Source organism: Artemia sp. Qi Xiang Cuo, chromosome 15 (assembly GCF_049724085.1).
Source record: "Artemia sp. Qi Xiang Cuo chromosome 15, ASM4972408v1, whole genome shotgun sequence".
NCBI lineage: Eukaryota > Metazoa > Arthropoda > Branchiopoda > Anostraca > Artemiidae > Artemia > Artemia sp. Qi Xiang Cuo.
Window position 1 is genome coordinate 13,166,077 of NC_142808.1, and position 15,636 is coordinate 13,181,712.

Sequence of the window (15,636 nt, forward strand, 5' to 3'; positions counted from 1 at the left end):
CTGTATAATGCGATATTTTATAAAGTGATAATATGAAATGAGTTAAACAATAATGTTTCACGTGTGTAGGTTCATATATCCGATACTATGTTATATCCGTTCATATATCCAATGACAATTGAATATACTTTTGAAAGAGTCAGTAGAGAAAGTTTTAGAGGTAACTTCCCCAGAAAGATCATTCCAGGTGGAAGTGTAGCAAAAGAATGAAGCTGCTCTCTAAATACTCTGTTCTCAGCCAGCCAGTATCAAGATAATTGGACCAAGTTGCGTGTGTGCTTAAATTTATTTTTTGGTTGGACGTTTAGGAGCACAATAGGAAAAAGCTCTCGAAAAGAAGACAAGCTTGTTATATCAAAGAACGAACTATAGCCAATAGTAAATAAAATATTTAAATAAGCAACTGTATACATGATACATGATGGTACAACAAACTCTTATCTTTAGACAAGTTAATATAAGAGCAATATCTTTTGAAAATTACAGTAAAGAACGAACTCTAGCCAATAATAAATGAAATATCCAATTAAAATGCAATTTGGACAAAGATTAAATCACCATATGCATTATTATGAAACACATTTATCTTCTGACAACATAATATCATGTCATGGAGACTAATTGATATAATACCAGTGTAACATCATCTTGCATACAAAGATGCAGTTTTTTGTCAAAGAAGGATTTGATTTTTAACATTATAAAAGCAAATAGGTATAGTTATCGTATATTTTATCGACGTATATTTTACGGTGTCTGCCTTTTTGGGATTTATCTTTTACTATTTCAACTAAGAAAAATCCGGGTTGCATCCGTAGCTTAGAATACGGGTCACAGTTTTAGCTTGCACCCTAGTAAGAGACGATCAAGTCCAATACTAAGAAATACAATAGCCCATTTCTTCTAAAATTAGTGTCAGATCAAAACAAGAAATAGACTATCAGAATCACCTTGTCCGAAAGCCCTATATAGAAAACTTACCTCCCATGGCTTGAATAGCAAGAAAAATCTTTTGACTTGAACAACAAGAAAATTTGCTTGAACAACGATATTCTGCATTGACGGTTTCTGTTTCCTCCTGCAGCTAGCAGGGCACTGGAAAGCTGTCATAGAAAGCTATTTAATGGCTCATTTGAAAGGAAATTAGATAAAAAGAACGATGTAGTTCTTTATAATTGGCGACTCTGTAAAAATCAATGGATAGAGATAGAATTTAGTAAAGTAAAAACCACGACACATTTTAACTATTACATAAATTACAATAAAGAACAAACTTTAGCCCATAGTACCTGAAGTATTAAAAGGAATCCGGTTTGCAGCGGTAGGTAGCAACCTAGAAAGAGACGATTACGTCCAATGTTAAGACATGTAATAACGCATAACTCCTAAAAATAGAGACAGAACAAAACAAACAGTACACCATTAGAACCACCTTGTTTGAAACCCCTATGCAGAAAACTTTCTGTTACATGGCTTGAACAGCAAGTGAAATATATTGGCTTGAAAATCAAGAAAAGTGGCAGCTACTACAGCATTTTGCCTAAACGGCATCCTTTTTTCTCTTTTTTTTTTCTTTTCCACTGATAGCTTGGCACTGGAAAATCGTAGAGGGCTGTTCAATGGTTGATTTTAAAGGAAATTGCTAGATCTAGTGCTATTTGTAGTTAAAAAATATTTTATAAATAGAATCAATTTATCTACTAAAACCTTCATTTTTATGGCCAATCTTGATGAATGCCAGCTATCATAGCCACTAGTTACGTGCACGCATGCTTACCATTGTGCCGTCGTAGTTAAGATTACAGTACTTATATTATGACAAAGCAAAATGTAGTTCATTGGCTTGAAAAACAAGAAAAGTTGCTTGAGCTACGAAATTTTGCATCGAGAGTATCTTTTTTCCTTTTTTTCTACTCAGATGGCTGAGCACTTGAAAATACGTGCTTTTGTGATAAAAAAAAATTAAAATAAAATCAATGTTTTACAGAGAACTGCATTTTCATATACTATATATTGAATTTCGTCATAGATTCATTAGAACTATGACGTAAATAGAAAAACACTATATTATGACGTTGCCTCAGATGAAAAAGTTTATTATTCTGACGTCATAATACAAGAAGAAATGACGTCAACTTACAATAAAAATAAAATTAGTTTTTAGATTCTAGTAGTTACAAGCAGATATGCTTATATATATATATGTATATACATATTTTTATTACTGCTATGTAAACTGCAATTGCTCCTTCCATATTCTTATACGAATTTTCAAAGAAATATGCCACCGTATATTCACAGTGCTGTATAATATTTTCCATTACATCTAAAAAAACGTAAAGAACTCCATTAAACCAAAAATGAACAAAAATAGAATCAAATAATCTACCAAGCATACAAATACCACAAATCAATATCAATAAATAAATGAAATTTAAAACAAATAGAAATTAAAATAAGTCAAACTCAAAAAGAGCATAAATTAATCGGAGAAGGGCTCTAAACCCTTCGCTTCCTAAAATCCAGAATATGATTTGCACTTTACAGAAAAAAAAATGAAATAAATTTACTCAAAAAAATGTGCATTGTATGTTTAATATAGATATGCTGATATTTATTCCTTAAAATCTTAATTAATTTTGGTTTTCTTAAAGTTATAAGTGAAAGCATTTAATAAAATTTTTTCAGTAAAGGACAAATTACATTCTGGATTTTAGGAAGCATAGGGTGTAGAACCCTACTCATATTAATTTCTGCTCGTTTAAAAAGGGCACTAGCCCTTCCATTTGAATGAGCCTTTTGAAGTTTTGAACTTTTTGATGAGTCCTTTTTGAAGTTTCTACGACAACACTTTCTACAAAAACCTGCCCCCAGGACATTACTTACAACCCTTGCCCAGAGGGCTTTGAGGGGTGTGTCATCCTAAAAGACCTAATTTCCAGAACTTTTAAGTACGTTGAAAAAAAATGGCTATCTCAAAATTTTGATTTGTATGTGTTTGGGAAAATGGTGGGCACGAGAGGAGGATTAGTTGCCCTCCAATTACTGTCGACTATTAAAAAGACCACTAGTCATTTCAATCTCCAATGAAATGAGCCCTTTTTGAATTTTCTACGACAACACTTTCTATAAGGACCTTATATGCCCCCAGGGCATAACGTACAACCTTTTTCCTGAGGACTGGTGGGGGGGTCATCATTAAAGACTTATGACTATCTCAAAATTTTGATTGGATGTGTTTGGGGAAATGGTGGGCATGAGAGGAGGTTAGTTGCCCTCTAATTACTTTCAACTATTAAAAACGGCACTAGTCCTTTCAATTTTCAATCGAATGAGTCCTTTTTGAAGTTTTACGACAACATTTTCTATGAAAACCTCATATGCTCCTAGGGCATAATTTACAACCCTTGCCCTGAGGCCTCTGAGGGGGTTGTCATCCTCAAATACATAATTTCCAGAACTTCCAACTACGTTGAAAAAAAATGGCTATCTCAAAATTGTGATCGGTATGTGTTGAGGAAAATGGCGGGCGTGAGAGGGGGGTTAGTTGCCCTCCAATTACTCTCAACTATTAAAAAGGCTACTAGCCATTTCAATTTCCAATGGAATGAGCCCCTTTTGAATTTTCTCTGACAACACTTTCAATAAAACCTTATATGCCCCCAGGGCATAACTTGCACCCCTTGTCCTTAGGACCATTGGGGGGGGGGACAGTTCAGCAAGAAAAACCTAATTTTAAAAAATTTCAACTACGTTGAACAAACTGGCTATCCAAATATTTGGATTGTATGTGTTTGTTGAAATGGTGGGCGTGAGAGGGGGATCAGTTGCCCTTCAATCATTTTCAACAATTAAAAAGGGCACTAGTCCTTTGAATTGCTAACCAAATGCGCCATTTTTCAAGTTTCTACAACAAAGCTTTCAATAAAAACCTTTTATGCCCCCAGGGTATAACTTATAACCCTTGCCTGAGGGATTGGAGGTGAATGGTGCTCGTCCGGAATTATGCAGACCATGTCTGCTAACCACGTACCTGTGTATACGGGGTTTCTCCTGACTAAACGCTCCGATAAGGGTGGCCTCAACCTCATGAGGTGGATGGAGCCCACCCCAGGATTCTCAGTATCCAGGTAAATCCTGGCTCTATTCAGAATCCAGGCCTAGGGTTGGTTGGCCTTGCAACCCTCCACCCGAGACCCATTGCAATGAACAGCTTAGCAACTGCCTCGGATGACCAACCTTCTTTTATCCCATCACGACCCTTGCTTGCCCCTGGACTGAGAAATGACCAGCGTTTGAATCTTCTTGGCCAAGGTGGTCTCCGAACTGCCACCTGGAATATATTGACATAAAATTTTCAGGAGCTAAGACGCTTCTGACGATGGAACTGAAGAGATTCCGCATCTCTATTGCTGCAATAACAGAAACCCACCTAGTAGGGAATGAAAATGACCCCAGAGGTGAGGGTTACCACCTTGTCTGGTCTTGCCAGACAACCACCAGAAGAAATAGAGTCGGTCTAGCTCTTGATGACAAATACAAGAAGTGTCTACTGTCATTCACTCCCGTCTCAGATAGAATCGCTAATGCTCGACTCATTCACGAGCAAAGAAAAATGACGGTCCTTGTTTGTTATGCCCCGACAAACGAAGCTGACATCGAAAAAAAGGACACTTTCTACTCTTCCTTTACGAATGAATTATCTAAGATATCCCCGCACGATATTGTAATTCTCCTGGGTGATCTTAATGCAACTGTGAGCGACAACCAAACTTATGGTGACAAGTCATTGGACCAGTTACTCCGGATTCCCTAAATGACAATGGTCTAAAGCTTCTACAACTCTGCAGCAAGCATAATCTTGTGATTACGAATACCATGTTTGCAAGGAAAGACATTCAAAAATATACGTGGTATAGCAACGACGCCCATACCAAAAAAAATGATCGACTATATCATCGTGTCACAGAGATGGAGGTCTTCGATCAGTAACTGCAGGACGTATAGGGCAGGCGAGACTGGCAATACTGACCATCACCTCGCCGTCACTAACATGCGACTAAGGCTCAAAGCCCATCGCTCAGAACTAAGACCAGTCAAGATCGATGTCTCTCGCCTCTGTGATCAGAAGATACGGTCGAAATATGCTATTGATGTGTCGAACCGCTTCAACACACTCCTGCCATTTGAAAGTTGTGAAAACACATGGCTCTCATTCAAAAAGAATGTCTTGGAATCAGCGACAGCAAATGTTGGACGGAAAAAGCGTGCTAATAAAGCGTGGATTCAGTCGGATACGCTTGTCGTCATAGAGCAGAGACGCAAGGCAAGGTTACTTGGTGACATGCCAACCTATAGAACCCTTAATGGTGTCTGCAAAAAAATGATACAGCGAGACAAGAAGCTGTTTGTGGAAAGAAGGCACGTGAGCTAGAGGGTGCAGCTAAAAAAGGTGACGTTGGTAGTCTCTTTAAGCATCTCCGTGATCTAGCTGTCGACATATCCCCCTCGGTTGCGTCTGTTGTCTCTGTGGATGGCAAGCCACTCAGTGACGAAGCTGCCCAGGTCAGTCGATTGAAAGACCACTTCTCGGGCCCCCTCAACACCAAAGCCGTATCTCAGACTGATCAGGAAATCATCAACCTAGCCACCGGCACTCAGGAACTGCTGAAAAGTGACACAGAAACTCCTTTCACATCATCAGAAGTCTACACAGCAGTAAAACGTTTGAAAAACAACAAAGCGGCAGGCGTATGTGGAATATCTGCTGAGCTCCTGAAGTATACCAGACTGGCGATGCTACTTTGGCTCCATAAGCTGTTTTCTCTGGTTCGCCGCACAGAATGGATCCCGAAGGACTGGTGAGCTGGTATAATCCTGCCCTTATGGAAGAGAAAGGGGAGCAAGAGCATCTGTTCGAACTACAGAGGCAAAACGCTACTTTCAGTGCCTGGAAAGCTCTTTGCTATGACCCTCCTGGATAGATGCACGAGCATTCTCAGAAGCAAGAGGAGAGTCCAGCAGGCGGGGTTTATGCCCGGGAGATTCACTGTCCACCATATCTTTACCATGCGTCAATTGATTGAGAAGACGAAGGAATTCAGGAGGAAAGCATATGTAGCCTTTGTGGACTTCAAGGCTGCGTTTGACTCGGTGGATCGCAACTCGTTCTGGGTGATACTTCGATCAACTGGTCTACCAGACAAATAATGCAAGTTTTTTGAAAAGCTTTACGAAGAGACCGTGGGTTGCGTCCAAGTCAATGGCAAACGGAGCACGACATTCGGCGTCAAAACCGGTGTACGACAAGGGTGTGCCGCCACCCCGGAACTGTTTAATTGCGTGACAGACCATGTCATGACACGAACAACAAATCTCCTGCCCTTCGATCTGCAGTTTGGAGATCGCGTTCTGGTGGATGCTGACTTCGCAGGTGATCTTGGTCTCGTTGCTGAGACCATTTGACTGACGCTCTGGAAGTCCTGGAGGAAGAGGCAGCAAAAAGGGGCTGAAAATAAACTGGCTTAAGACGAAGATAAGGGAAATTGAGCCCCCAAGCCCAGTCTTGCCCCCTGAGAACATAACTGTTTGTGGAGCTCCTGTTGAAGTTGTAAAGAACTTCACTTATATTGGCTCCCTTCTGTCTAATGATGGCTCTATAGAGGAAGAGGTGTACAGCCGAGTTTCAAAAGCCTCGTCTATCGTTGGAAGGCTCAACAATGTCTGGAGATTGCCGCATATATCTTGGCGCACGAAGATGCGAATTTATAATGCATCCGTAAGCTCGGTCCTTCTCTATGCAGCGGAAACCTGGCCTCTCAAATAAACAATCCTCAGCATGATAGACGTCTTCCAGACGAAACAGCTCCGTCAGATTGAGGGACTTTGATGGGACGATTTTGTAAGCAACACAAGGTTGCTCGCACTCATCTCCCAAGTGCCATTCTCCGTCCAAATAGCGCACCATACTCTCAGATGGTTCGGACACCTCCTGCATATGCCGACGACAACCCCAGCCCGAATAGTCTACGATTTTGACACTAAAGCTCATGGATGGTCTCTCCCGATGGGCAGACCTCAGACAATGTGGAAGGATAGCCTCAACAGATTCTTGGAGATGGCTAACATTGCTATCGACGAGAACCCATTAATAGCACCAGACCGGTCAGCCTGGATGAGCAGAGTTGCGACGCTCTCTGCGCCGCCCCCAATGCGGCAGGAATCTTAAGTCAAGTAAGTAAGTCAAGCCTGAGGGCTCTGAGGAGGTTATCATCCTCAAAGACCTAATTCCAGAATTTTCAACTACATTGAACAAATTGGCTATCTCAAAATTTTTATTTGTATGTGTTTGGTAAAATGGTGGGCGTGATAGGGGGGTTAGTTGCCCTCCAATTACTTTCGACTATTAAAAAGACCACTAGCCATTTCAATTTCCAACGGAATGAGCCCTTTTTGAAGTTTCTACGACAACGTCTTCTATAAAAACCTAGATGTTATCGTCCTTACAAATATTGCTTAAAAAATCGAATATCCATATGAAAAGACATTTAAAATGCAGTTTTTTATAAAAAGTGATTCTATTTTTTTTTTGCTTTTTGATTAAAAAAGGCACTATAACTTTTAATTTCTGTTCAAATAAGCCATCTCACAAAATTCTATACCCCTCGGTCGACTCGATCACCCCTGGAAAAAAAAAGGCCAACAAATAAACACGCATCCGTGATCTTTCTTCTAGCTCATCAGTCTCCACCCAGGCAGGAAGCAAAGGACATCAAGAAGGACTTTGATGAATAAAACAAGGAAGCCCAATAAGCAGCAGAAGAAGAAGAAAAAGATTGTTAGATCAAAGAAGGATTTCTTCTCCTAAGATGACTTATCTCACTCACAAGGAATCATATCCATCAATCAGTTCCTCATTGAATCTATTCAATGCTGAAAATTTTTATGTCAGCGTCAAGTATGGCTACTATGAACAATATCATCCTCAACTGCCTCTCTTGAAAAATATACACTTTCAAATATTTTCCAATGATGACTATTTCATTGATTTGTCGTCAACATTTATTGATTTAAATGTTGTGGTGAAGAAAAAGTCAGGTAATACAACTCCAAATGCCAGCGATGGTCTCTTCTATGAAAACTGTATTCTACAAAACCTATTCAAACAAATTAATGTATTTATTAATGAAACATGGGTGAGCACTAGCAATAATTTATCAAACTGTGCAAGTTATATAAAATTCATGATGATGACGCCAAAGGCCTACAAGGAGTTGAGAGGACAATCATTAGGCTATGAATATCGATCAGGTGTTGATACTGACGGTGAGTTGACTACTGCAGTGACCCAGGAGCATCATCTAGTTGGAAAATTAAATCATGAGATATTCAATATATCCCAATGGCTACCCCCCAATGTCAAGATTGACATAAAGTTACAGATGGCACCATCAAATTTCATTTTGAGAAAAACACTTCCTGCAGCACCCGATGCAAATGTCATTATCACATCGGCAATTCTCCATGTCCGAAAACAACAGGTTATGAGCTCTGTTGCATTGGCAGTGGAGAAGCTAAGAGCCAATGGCAATAACATTAAACTTCTTGTCCCCCATACGATCACCAATCAGCGTCACACTGTCACCGGTTCTAGTAGCTATAGCGATTCATTATTAATCAATAGAAGAATCCTATCTGAATGGGATTTGGCCTTTGTGAAGAGTGGTAGTGCTGCTGGATCCGGGACTGAATCCCCCCAAGATTTTAATTTTTTCGGTCTATCTAACCTTGTCTGAAAATTGAATGGTATTCCACTGTACACACTATCATATGATAAAAAATCCTAGAGAACCCTGTACGAGCGGAATATGCAGTCCCTAGCTCACGATACTCAACTGATTTGGAATGGTATAACTGAATCATAGTGTCAAAGAAAAAATGGGGTTATTGTATTAGATCCGTCAGGCATACGGGATATGACTATATCAAGTACAGAGTATTTACGTGTTTATCATACATTTTCCAATATTTTGGCTGAGAGTATCACGCTAATAGCACTGAGTCAATTTGAAACCTATTGGGTAATCACACTCGACGGCAGTGTTCTACTAGACCTAGCACCATGAACACAAACCAAATAATCAACGTATTTAGTATGGATCTATACATGTCCCAGTACAAGTCCCAGTACAAGTCAACGTCACATTGCCACAGGCTCTCGTAGCTATAGCGATTCATCATTTATCAATGGAGAAATCCCATCAAAATTGGCTTTTGCCTTTGTGAAGAGTGGTAGTGCCGTTGGATCCTGGACTGAATCCCCCCATGATTATAATTTTTTCGGTCTATCTAGCCTTTTGTGCAAATTGAATGGTATTCCACTGTACACTCTATCATTTGACAAAAAATCCTATAGAACTCTGTACGAGTTGACCATGCAATCCCTAGATCATGACTCTCAACTATTTGAAAATTGAATAACCGATTCAATGTTTTCAAAAATCATGGGGTTATTGTTTTGGACTTGTCAGGCACACAGGATATAAGCATAGTACGAACAGGGAATGTACGTTTAGAGTGTACATTTGCCGATGCTCTGACTGAGAGTATCACGCTAACAGCACTGAGTCAATTTGAAACCTATTGGGAAATCACACCCGACGGCAGTGTTCTACTAGACCTACCACTATGAACACAAACTAAATAATCAATATGTTTAGTAAGGATCTATACATGTCCCTGTACATGTCCTTTTGTATGCCTTTGGACGTCATTGAAAAAATTCGGTGTGTGAACAATACTTTAATCACTGTCAATAATAGTGCTTTGACTTTGAAGACCGGTCATTGGATATGCATCTTTCAAACAGCGAAGAATATTGAATTTTTTTATCCTCTTGGCCTATCGTATAAATTCTACACTCCATACATCAGCAACTTTATTGAAAGCAGTGGGAAAACTATTATTTAAAATCAACGAAGATTACAGAATTTAATGACTAAGACATGTGGCTTTCATGCACTACTCTTTTTCATGTTCATATGTCGTGGCTACACCTACAAGCAGTTTCTCAACATCTACGTTGACTTACCTTGATTGAATGACTTTCTAGTGGAGAATATACTTACAAGTGTATTTAATATTTATTTTAGTGCCATAATAATAAAATTTTCTAAAGTTTTATGATAAATTGTTTATTATTACTAAAAATTTTTATAAATTATAAAAATACTTTTATAATACAAATATTTAATACAATAATAGGTATTTTTCGACAACAACTAGTGCAGGTAGATTATCTGAATTCACATTGTACTGATCCTGATGTAGTGCAATGTCAAGGTCACATTTTCTACAGTAGAGTGTGAATTCACTCTTGTCATATCTCTTTGTATAGTCAATGATACTATTCTCATTCATTCCATAGAATTCACATGTTTCAATTTGCTTATTTGAAGCAATTTCACAAACAGTGTCCTCAAGTGTCGAATCATATTCCGTCACACCCAAATAAAACTTAATGGGATTATAATCGTAGCACCCTATATCTTCATAACAATACGCAAATACCTTATTATTTTGATGTCCTAGCAGTTGAATTGTTGAACTTGTTCCTCCTCTCATCACAATCTAAAACCAAGACGATAACAATCTCGTAGCAATAGACTAAAATCACGGTTAGGATTCTTTCCAATCATACCGGGATATGTATTCTCCCACTGATTACATTTATCATAATGACAATTAGAGCATAGGTGGTCTCTAGGATGAGAGTCACACACCTCTTCAAGACAGGAATTACAACTTTTAATTTGTACAGCATATTCTCTATGCATTTTACACGGTTTTCATAATCTACACCTTTCATCATCCTCATTAATCATTGTGCAATTTTCAAACAATGAACAGCTGCCTAGTGTGTGCATACATAACGGAAATGTATGGAACATTTTGTTATGTGTTGACAATCTCACTGCCGCAATGACACTGAGCTAGCAACAACAAAAATTGTCTGAGATAGAGAGAGAGAGGAGTAAATCATCCTTGAGCACCATCTTTCTCATGAAAAAAAAGTCCTAAATTTTTAAACTAATGTTTAAAAGCATATCCACAATATCATTTTGCCATGTTGTGATCAATATATCAATAAATTGTGTAAATGCATTTGGACCACGACGTAGAATCTTCATACAATAGTCTAATTATGGAAAATTTATTTTTATTATATAAACAAGAATTCCCCGAAAAAATATCTTCCTATGAACAGACAAATCCAGGAAAGCTTTATCGAGAACCAAGCGTTTTTCAATAATAGCTAAAATCCCCGTGACTCGCTCTTTCTCGAATCCATCCATTTTTTTAGAGTCCTAACTATCTCATAGTCAATGGCAGACTAACCGGAATTTTTTCTAATCTAAAAAATATTTTTTAGTCTAATATAGAAAGAAAAAAAATACGATTGATTTAGAAACAATTTTATTGAACATAATTACAAGAATAATCACTCCTACTTTTTGCTTTCACCAATGCACCTTGTTCGTTCATCTAACAGTGCCTGTCGTGTTCTTATATGACGGCAATTCACTTTTCCAGCAGAGTCTAGTTGCTCTTTTCGCCGAAGTAGGCACTGTATTATCATGCATCAAAAATGCAAAGTATCCGATTCAAGACATAGTCTACAACCAGTGGTTATTTCCACAGCCACATTGGGTACTCGTATATCGTTGCTGCTGTTGTCAGCTCCATCATTAATCTCCAATAATGTAAATGCACCACTCATTTTTTCTCTACTAATATCCTCTCAAATAAACTATTCTCTTTGAATTCAATTCTAATACTAATATGAATTGTAAAGAAAACTATTCCTTTTATTCAAATCCCAATCAACAATCAAGTTATACTCACTCTCTTTGAAAAGGTGTAATGTCCTGTAGAAGTATTACCTATATGCATGGGGATAGTCACTCTCTTTGAAAAACAAGCCGGGCTATACCCATCAAACCAGACTATACCCACCAAACCAGACTATACCCACCAAACCAGACTGTACTCACCAAACCAGATTATACCCACCCCTAGATCATGATTCGCAACTATTTGAAAATGGTATAACCGAAGATATGTTTGCTAAAACACAGGGTATCATTGTACTGGATTTGTCAGGTACACAGGATATGAGTATAGTACGTACGGGGAGTGTGCGTTTAGAGTGTACATTTGCCGACCCATTAGCTGAGAGTATTGCACTAATCTCACTAAATCAATATGAAACCTATTGGGAAATCACTCCCGAAGGCAGTGTTCTACTAGACTTGGCGCCATGAACACCAGTCAAATAATCAATGTATTTAATATGGACCCCTACATGTCTCAGTACAAATCCTATTGTCTACCCTCGGACTTTCTTGGAAAAATTCAAAGTGTCAACAATACCTTGATTATTGTTAATAGCAGTCCGTCGACTGTGCTGATGGGTCATTGGCTATGCATCTTTCAAACAATGAAGACGATTGAATTTTTATATCCTCTTGGTCTACCCTATACATTCTACACGCCTCACATCAGCAACTATATTGAGAGCAATGGGAAAACTATTATTCAAAATCGGAAGAGGGTGCAGGATCTAACGACTAAAAGCTGTGGCCTCCATGCACTACTATATTTTGTGTTCCGATGTCGCGCCTATACTTACAAGTAGTTTCTCCACATTTATGTTGACAATCCACGTCTGAACGACTTTCTGGTGGAAAATATCTTTTCAGACCTATACAGTATTGATTTCACTGCCCTAAAAGTAAAGTGCTTAAAAAATGTTTGTGAATTTGTTTAGTAATCAAATGCATGTATATAAAACAATGTCTTTAAATCTTCACTTTAGATTTCTTCTTCTTCGGTGTATAGGCAACTGTCGTAAACCACTAATGCCGGTAAAGAATTAGGATCCACTGTATATTGATCTTAATTGACTGCAAAGTTAGGGTCATATTTTCTACAGTACAATGTAACTTCACTCTTGTCATATCTCTTTGTATAGTCAATGATACTATTTGCATTCATATTATGAAATTCACGAGTTTCAATCTGTCTATTTGAATCAATATCACATACAATATTTTCAACTGGTGAATGACATTCGGTAACTGCCAAATAAAATCCCTTGGTTTATAGTCATAGTATGCAGTGTCATCATAACGATGACGTAGAAACCAAATTGTCTTGTTACCCCAACAGTTGAATCGTAGACCAGAATCCTCTTCCCAGAATAATTAAAATCCAAGACGATACCAATCTCGTAGAAATAAACTAAGATCACGTTTAGGATTCTTTCCAATCATAGCGGGGTAAGTTTTCTCACACTGATCACATTTATCATTGTGACAATTGGAGCACAGGTGCCCTCTAGGGTGAGAGTCACACACCTCCTCAAGACAAGAATTACATCCTTTAATTTGTACTGCATAGCCTCTATGTAATTTGCATGGTTTATATAATTTGGACTTTTCGTGATGGTAGTGTACAATTGTTAAAGTCTCGCCCTGAGTCGAACTGCATAATATATACTAATAAAGTTGAAGCGGAAAGAACATAATTCGATTTCCAACGTCAAATTACCCACGGCTAAAGCGAAACTGATCGTCCCTGCTGACGGATAAATTCAGTGCTGGAAAATGGTGGAGAGGAGTAGCTCTGTAACGTTACCTCTTTCGAATGACGGAGGAGCCATCTACATTGAATCCATTGGCAATGTTTTCAAAAGTGTATCCACAATATGATTCTGCCTTGTTCCAATTAATACATCAATAAATTGTCTATAACCATTTGAATCACATTTTAAAAGTTTCATACAATAGTCCAATGGGGGAGAATCACTCCTCATTATATTGTCAATTGTTCCCTGACAAGAGAATATCCTGTGTTGAAGAGATAACTCGAGAAAATCGTCATCCAAAATCAAATGTTTTTCCATAAACACTAGATTTGATCTAATTCTCTCTTTCTCAAATTTATTCATTTTTCAGTCCTTTCACTCTGACTGCTGACTCTAGACTGACCCTGATTCGTTAGCCCTGACCAGAAAAGAAATGGAACATCTAACTGTTTCCTGAAAACTCATAACATTTGTGTCGAGCAACAACATGATCTTGAAGGAAGTGTCATTGACCCTGTCCCCGTTAGACTCAAACAATTCATCAAAGTGAGAAAGTTCCTGTTTTTCCATTCTCACTGACAAAAACCATAAAACAGACATAAATTGCTGTTGACATCCATTAAAGTGAGAAAGTTCCTTTTTTTCCATTCTCACTGACAAAAACCATAAAACAGACATAAATTGCTGTTGACATCCATTAAAGTGAGAAAGTTCCTGTTTTTCCATTCTCACTGACAAAAAACATAAAACAGACATAAATTGGTGTTGACATCCATTAAAGTGAGAAAGTTCCTGTTTTTCAATTCTCACTGACAAAAACAATAAAACAGACATGAATTGCTGTTAACATCCATGAAAAACATCAAATAAATTGACCAACACACATAACCGTCCATAAAAACATCCATAAAAGTGAGAAAATTCCTGTTTTTTCAAGTGAGAAAAATACTGTTTTTCCATTCTCACTGAAAAAAACCATAAACCACGTGGTTCTGACCGGACCTCCTGAGGCATCTCTACTGAAAGCAGTTAAAGAAAACAAAGAAAAGTAGACATCCACATAACTGGGCAATGATAAACTTAAAAATGAATTAAACTGTGGAATAGGATTCTAAGAATTGATCCTGGAAAAAATGTTTGAGTTTTTCTTAGAATACCAATGTTTCTACGTACCCTCATTTTAACAACATAGTGTTTAAAAGAAAAAATTTCGTCTATTAGGACACCTAGGAAGCGGATATGGTCATCTTAATAGAGGCTTTGGATAGATGAGTTTCAGATAGTTGAGGACAAACCTTAGATGAATAGGAAAAAACTAAAAGGCCAAAGTCCATTGGCCAAAGAACTTTCGGTTATAATTCTCAAGTCAATAGAAAAAGGAAGAGCTAAATAAACTTTTCAATTCAACCTTTCTTAATTTGTTCTTTTGCATTAGGGACTTAAGGATATAAGTTTGCTGATTGGGTTTCCCTTTGCCCAAGGACCTCAATTTTATTTTTTAAGCAGTTGACCATTTTTTGGGTCCCTGTTTCAGGTAAACATGTTGTTTTTTTCATATTTTTTTTTATATGTATTTTTCAATATTGGTCTAGGAGGCTATAGGTGTTTAAGTTTCAAGCCCTTTGAAAAAAACAAGTTTTTTATCAATGTACTTGTCCAATTTAGAGCTAGATTTGGTTCTCGCTGGTCCTGGGAACTACGGTTTTGTTTTGTATGGTTGGATATTTGTAGAAGCACGTAGAGGCAATCAAAAACGTCTTGTCTTGTCGTGGTGTCAGTCACTGGAACTAATTCCAACAATTCTTCAAAGATCAATGTACTTGTCCCATTTAGAGCTAGATTTGGTTCTCGCTGGTCCTGGGAACTACGGAGATAGCCATTTTGTTCAGCGTAGTTGATTTCCAGTTAGAAAATATGCTTTTGAGGAGGACACTCCCCCACTACCATAAGGGCAATGGTTTTAAGTTATGCCCCGGGGGCATATAAGG

At 37.9% G+C, this 15,636-nt stretch overlaps 2 protein-coding genes across 2 annotated transcripts; both read left to right on the forward strand.

Annotated features, from left to right (window-relative positions):
* Nucleotides 1-4,381: 4,381 nt before the first annotated feature.
* LOC148943349 (protein CFDP2-like) lies at nucleotides 4,382-4,816 on the forward strand. Its single transcript, XM_089101105.1, has one exon. It carries the CDS (start codon nucleotides 4,382-4,384, stop codon nucleotides 4,814-4,816), a length of 435 nt encoding a protein of 144 aa, XP_088957231.1.
* A 126-nt stretch (nucleotides 4,817-4,942) lies between these two features.
* Nucleotides 4,943-5,865, forward strand: LOC148943350 (uncharacterized). The gene is made up of 2 exons (XM_089101106.1): nucleotides 4,943-5,339; nucleotides 5,393-5,865. The coding sequence occupies exons 1-2, from the start codon at nucleotides 4,943-4,945 to the stop codon at nucleotides 5,863-5,865; spliced, it is 870 nt and encodes a 289-aa protein (XP_088957232.1).
* Nucleotides 5,866-15,636: the final 9,771 nt, after the last annotated feature.

Coding starts and splice junctions, on each gene's coding strand:
- LOC148943350 (XM_089101106.1), top strand. CDS start 4,943: ATGATCGACTATATCATCGTGTCACAGAGATGGAGGTCTTCGATCAGT. Junction 5,340..5,392: donor ACGCAAGGCAAGGTTACTTG/GTGACATGCCAA, acceptor AAAATGATACAG/CGAGACAAGAAGCTGTTTGT.
- LOC148943349 (XM_089101105.1), top strand. CDS start 4,382: ATGGAACTGAAGAGATTCCGCATCTCTATTGCTGCAATAACAGAAACC.